This window comes from Punica granatum, chromosome 1 (genome assembly GCF_007655135.1).
Source record: "Punica granatum isolate Tunisia-2019 chromosome 1, ASM765513v2, whole genome shotgun sequence".
Lineage (NCBI taxonomy): Eukaryota > Viridiplantae > Streptophyta > Magnoliopsida > Myrtales > Lythraceae > Punica > Punica granatum.
In genome coordinates this window covers 46,034,129-46,048,443 of record NC_045127.1, presented here as the reverse complement: position 1 = coordinate 46,048,443, position 14,315 = coordinate 46,034,129, and the positions used below count along the sequence as shown (strand labels likewise).

The window sequence follows — 14,315 nt, the reverse complement described above, 5'->3', positions numbered from 1 at the left end:
TACTAAATCCGAACTCAATAGGATACATCGAAGTCTAGCACTTAGGTTGGACAACAACATTTGTCTTTGATGAGGCAGTGTGCACCGCTTTCTTGCCGTTCATATTTCATTCGTCATGAGCACCGCTGCTGCAGAACCTCTTGGTCTGGTCACCACAGGGGCAGGGCTGATTGAAACTTGCAAGGTCCTGGATGTGCCTCTTTGGACTATTCACCCAGTACTTGTTAGTCTTGAGCTGACTTAGAGCCATTGCAAAGTGAATGTACAGGAATGCAACCACAGAAGTGCTTATGTTCAACACCAGCTTCCAGATGCATTCCGTGGTGTCCGACTGCCAGGTATTGCTTGCAAGAGCTATGTAGTAGGTGACTAGGAGGAAGCACACGGATGCAATGAGGGGCAAGCTGTGATGAAGGCCGGGTATATTGATGAGGATGTTTGAAAAAGACAGCATGAATGCGATGCTGTTGGATGCCAGGAAGAACGCGAGCCTCAGTCCATTCATGACCATTTGCCCAGCCTATTGTTTCATATCGTTCAGAACGTCGGTATGGTTTTCCTGCCAGTACTCGTCGGGAGGGCTGAGAATAGCTTTGTAGGTGTCAGTGGCGATCAGGATGGCTACTGCTAGGGCCACACCCCCGGAATTGTCATTTCCTGTGCTTCCGTTATCGATGCTGAACCCCAAGAATCTCTCCCACTTCTCAGTAAAACAAAGATCAGCACTGAAGTATTTCCCGAGCGTGAACTCGTGGCTGTAAGGCCACGCCCATGAGAAGAAAGTGTGTCAACAGATCCATTTCTTCCTCGCTGCACTATAGAGGACCCTCCCGAGTTTTTCATCCCGGTGCTGGCCTTCTTTTTTCCATGTATATGTCCAACGCGGTCATGTTGTCGCAATTCTTTGTGTTCTCGACATATTTCACGAGCATCTTCACCACCTTCATATGACACGAATGGACTAATGAAAGTTATCGCATTAGAGAGATTGATAATGTTTTAGAGAATCACAATCAACTAATCTAAAAGCTTAAAGTTGGCCTAAAGGTAAGAAGAGCCGAGACCGGGTTAACCATTAGAAGCTTAAGCTTATTAGATGAAAGTGCGGTTTATTGTATGGCAAGAGTGAGCTGAACGAATCGCACACCTGGAGCTGGCTTGAGAAGGTTGCGATATGCAGGACAGTATTGCCATCTATGTCCTAAAGCTTAAACTTATTAGATGAAAGTGCAGTTTATTGTATGGCAAGAGCGAGCTGAACGAATCGCACACCTGGAGCTGGCTTGAGAAGGTTGCGATATGCAGGACCGTATTGCCATCTATGTCCTTCCATTTCAGGACATCTTCCCGGTTGATCCTGAGGAGCCACCCGAAAAGAACTCTTAACTGAACCCGTTTCACAGCGATATGCACTGCAGTCTCCAACTGAACTGTCACGTCTTCAATGGACGATGGACAAACAAAGAGGAACTCAGCCAAGAGATCCGTGAGTCCGATCTCAGCAGCAAAGTGCAAGGGAGCCCTCCCGCCCGATCCACTGACACGAATAAGTGCGGCGTTGATTGTCATCAGCGCTCTCACAGTCAGGCACCTTCAGCGTGCAATGCCAAGCGCATAGGGCTGAGGCCCAAGGTGTTCAGCTTCCACGCAAATGATGGCTTCAGCATCACAACTTCCATGGCGAAGAGGGTGTTCCCGACGCTTGCAGCTATATGAAGGGGAGTTTCGATGATTGTTATATTGTCCATCCCATGTAAGACACAGGGGTCCCGGTCAAGCAACTCATATAACAAGCCCGTGTCACCCCTTCGTGCAGCATCATTCAGCTCATCCATTCCTCTGTTTACAATTTCCATAGGATTAGCGACTTTCAATTAGTTACATCGAGGGCGAGAGTCCCGAGTCTTATACGAAGTTCAGAACTTTCATAAACAAGGGGTGAGATTTTCCTTTCCTCCTAACATAGAACTACTGAGCACTCCTCTTGTTACCTTTACAGTTCGAAACATGGGATAAAGCTTCTGATATTCTTCTAAATTCTCTTTCAGAACTAACAATCTGATTATTATCCTATCATACATAAAATTTAAACAGCACATGATTTGATTAAGAAAAAATAGAAAAAGCGAAAGGTAAAGAGTTTTGATACCGGGTATCCATTCCTTCAGACCGATGCAAACCTTATTTATTTCACAGCTAACGGCAATAATGCAAACATAAAATCGCAGAAACCTGATCTGGAACAAATTTATTGTAAGACCTTCTGTTGAGGATGGCTTGAGTTTTGTAAGCCGACCAAATGAATGACCAGGCACGACCCAAAAGTTTGAAATATGTGGTGGAAGCGGTTTGTGGGAATAATGCTAAGGTAAACTATATACATACAAACAGAGACATGGACACAGCCGGTCATGAACACCATGTATCATTTGCTACGGCAGACACAAAGTGTGCCGTGGAAGACCCCGTGGCGACTCTTAAATGTGCATCGTAGTAACATGCTATTGGTACATCATTTTCAAATCGTTTAATGGATTATTTGATACGCAAACAGCAATCTGGACGAAGCTGGTACTGTTTATCAATGTCCATATATTAATTGGAATAGCATACATCTTGAGATATGGATTAGAGTCTTCTCATTATTCCGAGATTGACATAGGCTTAAGAAGATTGAACAGGTTGTCATCCACGATGTGGCCTGTCGTGATTTCAGGGCTACAAAACTTGAAGATTTCGACCGCGAATTGTCTCACCACCTCGTCGCCACCACTGTATTTGTTGATCTCGACTCACTCAGATCAAGAATCGTCTCATTGAGCTCTAATCGTCCACTGCACACAACTTAAGCCACCTGACTGACATATAAATTACCTCAAGAGGGTTTGTTAAAGGTATATCCCATATAAGTTTGCTTGTGGGAATAGAGTTGCAGTAAAAATATATATGTAGAGGTTGTTTTGAAGCAGAAGCTGATATTAAAGTGCAATTCCATTTGCTTTATTCCAGCATCCCGTGGCACACGACTTCTATACATCATTCTGGAGCACCCGTCAAGATTTGAGTTTCATGGAGCATATGAAAATACAGTATTGATCTGAACACGATACTAAGCTACGAACTTGACAATCTCAGAAATAGAAGCATCAATTGATAGCATACAAAGAAAACTAGCACTTACGATCGGATGACAACAAAAATTTCTTTGACTCAGGCAGTTTGCATTGCACCACTTTCTGATCATTCGTATTTCATACATAACTGCAGCATCTCTTGCTCTAGCCGTCATTGGGGCCACGCTGATTGAAACTTGTGAGGTAAGAAATGCATCTCTTCGGACTATCCATTCGACGTGGTACTTTTTAGTCTTAAGCCGAGCCATTTCTAGCCATCGTGAAGTGAATGTGCAGGATCGCGATCACAGAAGTGCTTATGATCAGCACCAGATTCCAGATGCATCCCGTGGCGTCTGACTGCAGGGTGCTGTCTGCCAGAGCGATGTAGTACATACATTACAGGAAAATCACATATTGAATATGTTCTGTCTGAATTTCCGAGGGATTTCCGTCCATATTCCCGACGGAAAAAGGGAAGGAGCGTTGGCAAGGAAAATTTTCGAGGGAAATTGGAGGGAAAACATTTTGCTCATTTTCCAATGGAGGCCAAAAAAAAAAAAGAATGAAAGAAAAGAAAAGAAAAACGGAAAACCAACTGAAGATTTCTCTCATTCTGCCTCAGAAATCGGGGAATGTAATGTAACTGAGTGGCTGTGCTAGCTGTGTGAATATCGGCAAGAAAAATACGTCCAATATCTTTATAAACCGAACTTACATCATTTTATTTTCTGAATATTTATAAAGTACTTATAGTTTTATTAAATCTTTATAATATTATGAAATTGACAAGTAATTGTGACTAAGCTTAATTAAATTGATTGATAATTGCCGACTAGGCTCGATTGAATTAGTAGGGGCTCATTGGATTTCCCGATATTAAAGTTCACGCCGAATAAAATTGACTGATAATTTCTGTTAAGTTGCATATACACGAGCACTTTTTCTTACCATCATTATTTTCAAGTGCGCTAAGTTTATGATATTGCAATATTTATAACTAGTTGGGAAGCTAGAGCATGCATAGAATTAAACGTGATTATTTTTTTGCTGATTTTATTATATAAAATAGGTGCTATAAATTTTACAAAATAGTTGTTTACAATCAGTAATAGTATATTATTAGACATATAAGATTAATAATAATTTAATTTCACAAATAAGATAGAAAAAAAGTTACATAAAAGAAAAGAACTCAATATAAGTCTTTTTAGAACTAATATTGTCAAGATTATGTATAAAATATTGAAAATAAAAGTTCCCACCATGGCATGATGAATTTTCTCTTCAATATTATAAAAATTTAACAGCTAAACCACATACACAAAATTGAAGAGTCCTAATTCTACAAAAGTTCACGTGTGAGAAAAAAATAAAAAGTTGAATAATTCCCTTCCAAAAATCTAATTGTGAACGTACCTAAAATAAACTGCATGCATGCGAAAAATTGAATAAATATAATGGTACCAATATTTTTTTTAGTCAAATTAGTCACGGTATATGTGTGGTACATCCACTGTTTATAGCGTATCATACGAAATAAAATATAGATAATGCATCATATCTTTATCTATAAAAAATGATAACCGCTTGTGTGGGCCCCGTCAATTCCTTTTAGTTTCATTCTTGCGAACCCTTGGTACCTTCTTCAACCCTAGGATGTGATGAGTCGACATCGAGGTGCCAAACTGATTTGCTTTTTGAAGAACATATATATAACACATCATGCTATCTATAATAAAAATCTACATCTACTATTTATTAAAAATAAAACTGAAATTCGTTTCTCTAAAAAAAAATCCAAGAAAATAATGACCGATCCCACAAATTTATATTTATTTATTTTAAAATTTTAAAATTTTAAAATAAAAGAACTCAAAAATCGAGAAAATAATGAATGCTCTCGCAAATCTATATCTATATATTTTTAGAAATTCAAAATTTTATAAATAATTCTATATTTATATGTTTTAAAAAATTAAAATCCGTTTATGAAAAAAGGTCAAAATCCAAGAAAATAACAATTGGTCCTAGAAATCTATACCTATATGTTTTAAAAATAAAACTAAAATTCGTTTTTTGTAAAAAAATAACAAATTCGAGAAAAATAATGATCAATCCCACAAATCTATATTTAATTGTTTAAAAAATTTAAAATAAAAAATTAAAAAATAAAGAAAACTAAAAAAATCGAGAAAATAATGAATGATCCCACAAATCTAGATCTATAGATTTTTTTTAGAAAAAGATCAAAAAATTGAGAAAATTTTATTTTAAAAAAGGAAGGCTATTTGACTGGACCCATGTTGATCCTGCTTTCATATATATATATATATATATATATATATGCATATAGATATGTATAGATAGGTAGCTCGTACTAGCCGGTGGCTCGTTTTCCTCACCTCGATCATTAACTGTTATGTATACCAGAGATATATCAGTACATTTATATCATATGCATTATATATAGATACTTATCTCATATATAATTATGTAGGTTTGCTAAATAATATTAACTTACGAAATTTTTATATCGATGTTAGTGTATATAACTAAGGTTAGTTGCCGTCTCAGAGTTGTAAAGAGGAGGAGATGAGCACTGTGGAAGGGAGCCTTCCCATCATTTGTATGGATTGGATTTGTTTATGCGTGTTGTGAAGCAATATTAATTGTATATGCTCAATGAAAATAGCACAAATAATTTGTGACAACTAATGTTGTTCGTACCAAAAAAATTAAGAATCAGCAACGTGGGTTGGTTTAAGATGTTCGGCATTTGTTCTCCTTAAACAATGTCTCGGGTTCGAGTCTTGTGGTTAGAGAAAATTAATGCCGGGAGAGATTTACTCAATGGGCTAAAAGGGCTCGACAAGATTGGTCGGGGTTCATTAGGGTTCCGAATATCAGGATTGAGATCGAAAAAAATTTAGATTCGAAATATATTCTTACTGAATCAGCTGTAAGGATAGTGAAATTTGGTGATTTTTCATGCAATTTGCCCGGCATAAATATAATGTTCTCTGATTTTAATACTTCTCAGAGTTCGATTCTCTATAAATCAACGAGGTTAGAGAAAATAATATATATATATATATATACATATATTTAAAGTTTCGCGCGCTATAATTTTGAATCAATTATAAGATTGAGCTAATTGCTCGTAGAATGGATTAGAACGGTTCACGTACTTAGTTAAATTCTTGACTCATAGAATCGAATTTCCATCGTTCCTTCTGAATTAAGTCGCTCTTTTATGCAAGTTTATTAGCTCTTTAGAAAAGTAAAATCGTAAGATTTTAAGAGTTAAAATCGAGTTTTTGACTATATATATTGATGATGTCACTGGGCAAGAATATGGGCATGTATTTGGGGCTAATGATAATGAATTTAAGTTGATCATATGATTGACAGATATGAGAATGAAACAGGTGCAGGAAATGAGTCAAGTTGATAAATTTGAAACGATTCAAGAAATGGGCGATGGCCAAATGCCTTTGTAAGTCTATATGTTCATAAAATTCCTATCGATATATTAGACTACTGTCCTGGCCGTTGCTGGCAGTCGACAATCACAGACCAAGGTCGCCAAATGTCTTTCCTGATTAGAAACAAGAAGGGACGAATCTACTGTTAGGATATGTGGCCTTGGCGAGCTGTAGTCCCCACATTGCTGGATCAGCACGCATCATCAAATGTCGAGGACAAGTTGCCAGAGCAGATAAGGTGACTACTGCCGAGTCGAAAGCTAAGCTGGAGGCACCGCAGGCGATGCTGACCATGATAATGATGCTACAGGTAGAGCGCTGTATGTGGCTCAACAGGGACTTGCACTTCAATTAAAATTGGCTGCACAAGTGCAGCAGCTTCGGCCTCACCGTCAGTTACAACCGCATGAGCCATATGTAAGAATATATATTATGTATTTACATAATTAAGGAAATAATATCTCAATTAGGTGGCCCTCATGTCATACAATATATTCCGTGATTTGAATGAGATATTCCATATCTTGTGAATTACAGTAAATATCATTTTGATGGGAGGATATATAAGGAAATAATATTCTGAGGGGTCCCTAACTCCGCCTTATTAAAAGGGCCAGTGTCTCCATCTAAACGTCCCGTACGGAGAGGTTAGGAGTTAGAAGACACTTTCAGTTTTATCTGTTTTACAGGTTCATCGTGTGACACGTGGAAAATCATCAACGTCATAAAAGCAATGGTTGGAGGTCAGTTTATTTCGCTGCGTAATTTATTGCTATTAGATTAATTATTAATCTTACAGTTGGTATTAGAGCCAACCTTCATGCCATGCTTGGTGCTATAATCGTGCTTGATGATTTTATCATGCAATTAGGGTTTATGATTTTTCTGCCGATTAAGCTTGATCAGTTTCTGCTTATTGCAATTAGGCTTTGGATTATTATTTGTCTTCTGTGATTAATTCGGATTCAAGCAGATTACGGTAAAATTAGGTTTCGATTATTGCAATATCATTTGATTTAATGTGAATTTAGCCTTAATCGGGCCAGATTAGGGTTAATTAAATTTAATTGGGTCGGAATTAAGGGTTTTTGACTTTTGGGGCATCTGGTGGCCGCGGGCAGCCTTTGGGCTGCTGAAGGTTGCCGCCAGCGGCTGAACGAGGCGGCCGACAAGCACACCAGTCTCGGGCTGGGCGGACGGCAGCCTCTCCGGTCATGACAGGGCGATGTTGACCAGACGAGGACCGCCGCCTACCTCTGCGGTCTGGGTGGTCGATTGTCGACCTCACTGATCTGGCGTTATGGGTCGTCCGGCCTTGGCCCACCCAGGTGGAATCGTGGTTGCGGTGCCCGACTTCAGCTTGAACCCGAGCCCTCCAGTTTTCGAGTCACGGTGGCTCTCCCCCTCTCCAGTCTCGATCCCGAGCCTTCAATCTGTCGGTTCAGGTGACATTTGCGGCCAGCGGCGGTGTGTGCGTCGTCGTTGTGGAAGGTGGCCTTGACCGGCAGGCATGGCGGTGCTCGAGCTTCCGGTGAGAGGAGGTGGCGGCTAGGGTTTTTGGGAGAAGGCAGCAGAGTCGGGTTAGGAAGATGTAGTCGACCCGACCCGTATATGCCTTGGGTTACACCCGATTCGCTTCGGCCCGAGCAATTAGGTCCGAACCGACCATATTTTGGTCCGACCCAATTAGTTTTTTGATTTGACCCAATCATCCTTTCTGGGCTGGGCTTGGCCTCAAGCCCATTAAGACGAACTCAACGCAGTTTGACTGGTCAGCCCCATTTTGACTGGTCCAATGACTAGTTTGACTGGTTTGATCCTGGTTTGACCGGTTCGGGTAACTCTGATCGGTTCAATTATTTTCTGATCCGGTCTGATGCTATGTAGTGTGGTTTTAAGGATATAGGAGTAGCCAAAGCACCCTATATAAGGCAAATCACGTATAGTTAAACTACAATATAGTTATTAACATTAAATTGTAATCGAGTCGTGAGATTAATCGCTTTGCCCCAAATGATAGTTATTAGTCTTGGGACTCAATTAGTCTGAGAAGGTAAATTTTGGTATTATGGTGGGATTGTTCTATGCCCAAAGGATTAAGGAATAATTTCATCGTAATTATCAAATTCGCTTCTCTCACTAGTAAATTCATGCATTTTTGCGGCATATCCCCAAAGGGAGGAGGAATTTACTATATATGGTTATTTTTTATTTTGCATAGCACTTAATTGATGTCCTTGATTTTTGCAGTATTTTCTCAATCTGTTCTTGAAAATATTGCTTATGTTCCTATACTTGATGGACAAAATTTTTCTGACTGGGAGGAGTTGGTTCTTTTCACTCTGGGGTACATGGACCTAGACTATGCGCTCCGTGAGGAGGAGCCACCTGCTCCCACGGATACAATGCGCTTGAGGTCAAGGAGAAGTATAGGTGGTGGGAGAAATCCAACCGCTTAAGCCTCATGCTCATGAAGTCTCATGTGAGTAAAAGCATACGGGGAGCTATTGGTGAGGTGACCAAGGCTAAGGATTTTCTGAAGGCAATTAAGGAACAATTTGCCAAATCAGATAAGGCCTTGGGAAGTACCCTGATGAAGAGACTGACTAGCAAGACTTTCGACAGTTCAAAAGGTGTGCGTGCACACATTACGGAAATGAGAGACTTGGCAGCTCAACTCAAGACACTGAAGATTCATATCTCTGAGCCATTCTTGGTTCACTTCATTCTCAACTCCTTGCCAGCTGGGTATGGACCTTTCAAGATCTCCTACAATACACATAAAGAGGAGTGGTCCATTACAGAACTCTTGACCATGTGTGTTCAAGAGGAGGAGAGGATGAAACATGACAAGCTTGAAGTTGCTCATCTGGCTACCCGTCCAAAGGGTAAGGGCAAGAAAGATCATGGGAAGAGGCAGTATAAGGTGCCACTCAAGACGGATGGCAGTAAGGTAAAGTGCTTCTTCTGCAGGAAGGATGGGCATGTAAAGAAAGATTGCCCCAAATATAAGAAGTGGCTTGAAAATAGAGGTATCTCAATTTCTTTAGTATGTCATGAATCATTTTTTTGTTGAGGCTCCTAAGAATACATGGTGGGTTGACTTTGGTTCTTCAATCCATATTGTGAATACCATGCATGGCTTTCTCAACCTAAGGAATCCGACGGAAAGTGAGAGGTTCGTCTACTCATCTAATAAGAGACGCTCTCAAGTCATTGGAGTTGGGACATTTAGGATAATTCTGTCTTCGAGATATGTTTTAGATTTGAATAATGTCTTTTACATTCCAGATTTTTCTAGAAATTTGATTTCTATTTCCAGACTGGTTGTATTTGACTACAAGTTTTTATATGAGAATAAATTGACAATTTTTAGAAATGATTCTGAGATTGGTAGTGGTACCATGATTGATAATCTCTTTAAAGTTGATTTACATCCCGACTTTGAGCATAATTATTTATGTTTGCATGCAACTGCTGGTATTAAGAGAAATCCTGTGGATGAAAATTCCTCTCAACCTTGGCATAAGAGGTTATGGCATATCTCTTTAGAGAGGATTAAGAGATTGGTAAAAGAAGGAGTCCTAAAGACTCTGGACGACACCAATTTTAAGACTTGTGTGGGCTGCATAAAGGGAAAGCAGACCAACAAGACATCCAAGGGTTCTCGAAGGAGTTCTGAGCTTCTCGAAATCATACATACTGATATCTGTGGTCCATTTCCTACTCCTTGTTTTAATGGTCAGAGATATTTTATCTCCTTCATTGATGACCATTCCAGATATATGTATTTCTATCTTCTAAATGAAAAGACGGAAGCTCTTGATGCTTTCAAATCATTTAAGGCAGAAGTAGAGAAACAGAAAGACAAGAAAATCAAGATCGTTAGATCTGATAGAGGTGGGGAGTACTACGGACGGTACACAGAGAATGGACAAATGAGTGGTCCATTTGTAAAATTCCTCGAAAGTGAAGGTATAGTTTCTCAATACACAATACCTGGCACACCACAACAAAATGATGTTGCTGAAAGGAGGAATAGAACGCTTATAGATATGGTAAGAAGCATGGTTGTCCATTCTGAGTTGCCACTGTCATTATGGAGTGAAACTTTAAAGACCGCTATGTATATATTAAATAGGGTTCCTACTAAGGCAGTGCTTAAAACACCGTTTGAGATCTGGTGCTATTGGAAACCTGGTTTGAATCATTTACACGTATGGGGTTGTCCTGCTGAAGTAAGGGTGTATAATCCTTACATAAAGAAATTGGACACAAGGACCATTAGCGGTTTTTTCATTGGCTACTCCGTAAATACCAAGGGTTTCAGGTTCTATTGCCCTTCACACAGTCCCCGAATTGTCGAATCGAATAATGCAAGGTTTCTTGAGGATGTTGAACCTAGTGGGAGTAATGGTACTTGAACTATTGAGTTTGAAGAAGCTCGAGAAGGTGTTTTGGTACCTACAATACCTTTGGTTGCATTAAGGCATAATCGATCGGTCGATCATAGAGAGCAACCAAATTATGAACAAACTGCTCCTGCTGAAGTTATGGTTCAACCAGAAGAGCCAACTTGTATTATTCAGGGCACTGAACAAGTTGATTTAAGGAGATCCTCAAGAACTAGGAGACCTGTTATTTCTGATGACTATCATGTATACCTTGTGGAGTCCGACTTCGATGTTGGGCCTAAGGAAGACCCCACAACATTTTCACAGGCCATGAGTGAGGATAACTCCTCATTTTGGTTAGATACCATGAAGGATGAGTTAGATTCCATGGCTAAGAATTGAGTCTGGGATCTCGTCGAATTACCAGAAGGGGCGGTAGCAATTGGCTGCAAATGGGTATATAAAACCAAAAGAGATGCTTTTGGTAATGTGGAACGATATAAGGCTAGACTTGTTGCCAAGGGTTTTACTCAAAAGGAAGATATAGATTACCACGAGACCTCTCCGGTTTCTAAAAAGGACTCGCTCAGGATAATTATGGCATTGGTGGCTCATATGGACTTAGAGTTACACCAGATAGATGTGAAAAAGGCTTTTCTTAATGGGGATCTTGATGAGGAGGTGTACATGAAGCAACCTGAAGGATTTAATGATGATAGTCATAAAGTGTGCAGGTTAAAGAAATCTATATATAGACTAAAACAAACATCTCGCCAATGGTATCTAAAGTTTCACAAGGTCATCACTTCGTTCGGATTTTTTAAGAACCTTGTTGATCAATGTATATACCTTAAGGTCAGTGGGAGTAAGTTTATTTTCTTAGTCCTATATGTAGATGACATACTCCTCGCAAGCAATGACTTAGGTCTACTGGAAGAGACTAAGCAGTTTCTCTCTACTAATTTTGAAATGAAGGATATGGGTGAAACCTCTTATGTCATTGGTATAGAGATTCATAGAGGTAGGAAACAAAGAACTTTAGGACTGTCTCAGAAAGCCTACATTGATAAGATATTGCAGAGATTTGGTATGAAAGATTGTTGGCCCTCTCCAGCCCCTGTAATCAAAGGGGATAAATTCAATAATGACCAGTCACCTAAGGATGAGTTGGAACTTGAGTAGATGAAGAACATTCCATATGCATCTGCAGTTGGGAGTTTAATGTATGCTCAGGTCTGCATAAGACCTGACATGTCTGGCAGTTGGATTGCTGGGACGTTACCAGAGTAATCCTGGGATCCAACATTAGGTTGCTGTAAAGAAAGTGATGAGGTATCTTCAGGGAACCAAGGACTACCGATTGACCTACAGGCATACCGACCATTTGAGGGTCGTTGGTTATTCGGATGCTGACTTTGTTGGATGTGTAGATTCCATAAAATCTACTTCAGGATATGTGTTTCTTCTTGCTGGAGGAGCCATTTCCTGGAGGAGTATCAAGCAATCTATGGCGGCTACATCTACTATGGAGGCAAAGTTTATTGCGTGCTGTGAAGCCACGACACAGACACTATGGTTGAAGAATTTCATAAGTGGTCTTCAAGTTGTCGATACCATACAGAGACCAATCCAGATCTATTGTGATAACACAGCTGCAGTGTTCTTCTCTAAAAATAACAAAAGTGGCAGCAGAAGTAAGCATATCGATATCAAGTACCTCAGTGTGAGGGAGTATATCAAGAAAGGCGTGGTGATTATTGAACACACCAGTACAGATGCTATGATTGCGGATCCAATGACCAAAGTTTTACCGGTAAAACAGTTCATTGGTCATGTTGGAAGTATGGGTCTATACGCAATGTAGTTTTTTCTTGATATGCTTTGAACAATTATGTATTACTTTTGTTATTTTAGAGAATAAAGTTGGATTCTATTTCCCATCAATTGCGCAAATAAATTATTAAATTCATTGGGATATAAAGTAGGACCCATGTAACTTATTTTTAAGTAACAAAATTTTCCCTTTAGTGCTTATTTTGGGAGTGTTGTACATCGTGACACATGGATGGGAAGTACTTTCTTACCAGGTATCACCGCTATGGTTCGTGTGTAGCATTTTCAGGGTAAGTGAGAGGTTTTCACAGTTCAGGGAATATCAAGTTTGGCCAAATAAAAATTATCACTCATAAATATTTATGTCATGGGGCCAAGTGAGAGAATGTAAAAATATATATTATGTATTTACATAATTAAGGAAATAATATTTCAATTAAGTGGCCCTCATGTCATACAATATATTCCGTGATTTGAGTGAGATATTTCATATCTTGTGAATTACAGTAAATATCATTTCGATGAGAGGATATATAATGAAATAATATTCTGAGGGGTCCCTAGCTTCGCCTTATTAAAAGGGAATGTGTCTCCATCTAGACGTCCCATATGGAGAGGTTAGGAGTTAGAAGACAATTTCAGTTTTATCTATTTTACAGGTTCATCGTGTGACACGTAGAAAATCATTAACGTCATCAAAGTAATGGCTAGAGGTCAGTTTATTCCGCTGCGTAATTTATTGCTATTAGATTAATTATTAATCTTACACCATAGCCTCAACTGCAGCCTCCATATGAGCAAACTCGACAAAGCACATACTACCCATAGGGACCAGTAGATGATGCCATGGACATCATGCGAAACAAGAGGGGGATCGGCCAGTGAGGAGGACTCGAATGTTGCGTTGGCTTATTTTTATGCACTACTAGGGTGCATACCCGCATCGAAAAATTTTTTCTTCAAAAATTTTAGTTTATCATAGTAGTTTGTATAATAACTAAAATAGAGTATAATGACTAAAACTAATGATAAAATCACTTATGTATAAAAATTATGAACTCGCAAATGATAATAAACGATTCAAATTATCCAAAAGATTGTTTTAATTAATTCTCATATTATATAAAAGTCAGTATTTCACCAAGCTAATCTTAATTTCAATTTTTAATATTTCAAATTAGAAAATCACGACTATTATATAATAGGGCTTAATTGGCCGGCTAATTTTTAGTGGATGAACTTTACTTGTAATAGGGCTCAAGTTCAAAATTCATTAAAAAACATCACGTTGTCGCAGCAAAGTATGCCGAAGTGAGAATGGCATAACTTGCGGCGATTCAACTGAAAAATAAGAACATTTACAACGTCACAACTAAGAAGAAATTACTTAAATTAGTGATAACTGATTAATTGTAATATGCTTTTTACCAATTAATGTGGATTAAGTTTAAGTGATGCGACACTTATTACCATTAAGCAAGATCTTG

General features: G+C 38.9%; 1 protein-coding gene across 1 annotated transcript; it reads right to left on the bottom strand.

Moving 5' to 3' along the window:
- Nucleotides 1–520: 520 nt before the first annotated feature.
- LOC116206708 (ankyrin repeat-containing protein BDA1-like) lies at nt 521–1,569 on the bottom strand. Its single transcript, XM_031539505.1, has 3 exons — nt 1,273–1,569; nt 883–941; nt 521–755 (listed from the first exon to the last, which is right to left on the bottom strand). The coding sequence occupies exons 1-3, from the start codon at nt 1,567–1,569 to the stop codon at nt 521–523; spliced, it is 591 nt and encodes a 196-aa protein (XP_031395365.1).
- Between the last annotated feature and the right edge of the window lie 12,746 nt (nt 1,570–14,315).

Excerpts from the sequence above, each read along its gene's own strand:
- LOC116206708 (XM_031539505.1), bottom strand. The coding sequence starts at position 1,569 with ATGACAATCAACGCCGCACTTATTCGTGTCAGTGGATCGGGCGGGAGG. Across the intron at positions 942-1,272 it reads CCTTCTCAAGCCAGCTCCAG|GTGGTGAAGATGCTCGTGAA; the intron begins GTGTGCGATTCG and ends TGTCATATGAAG. Across the intron at positions 756-882 it reads AATTGCGACAACATGACCGC|CCACGAGTTCACGCTCGGGA; the intron begins GTTGGACATATA and ends GTGGCCTTACAG.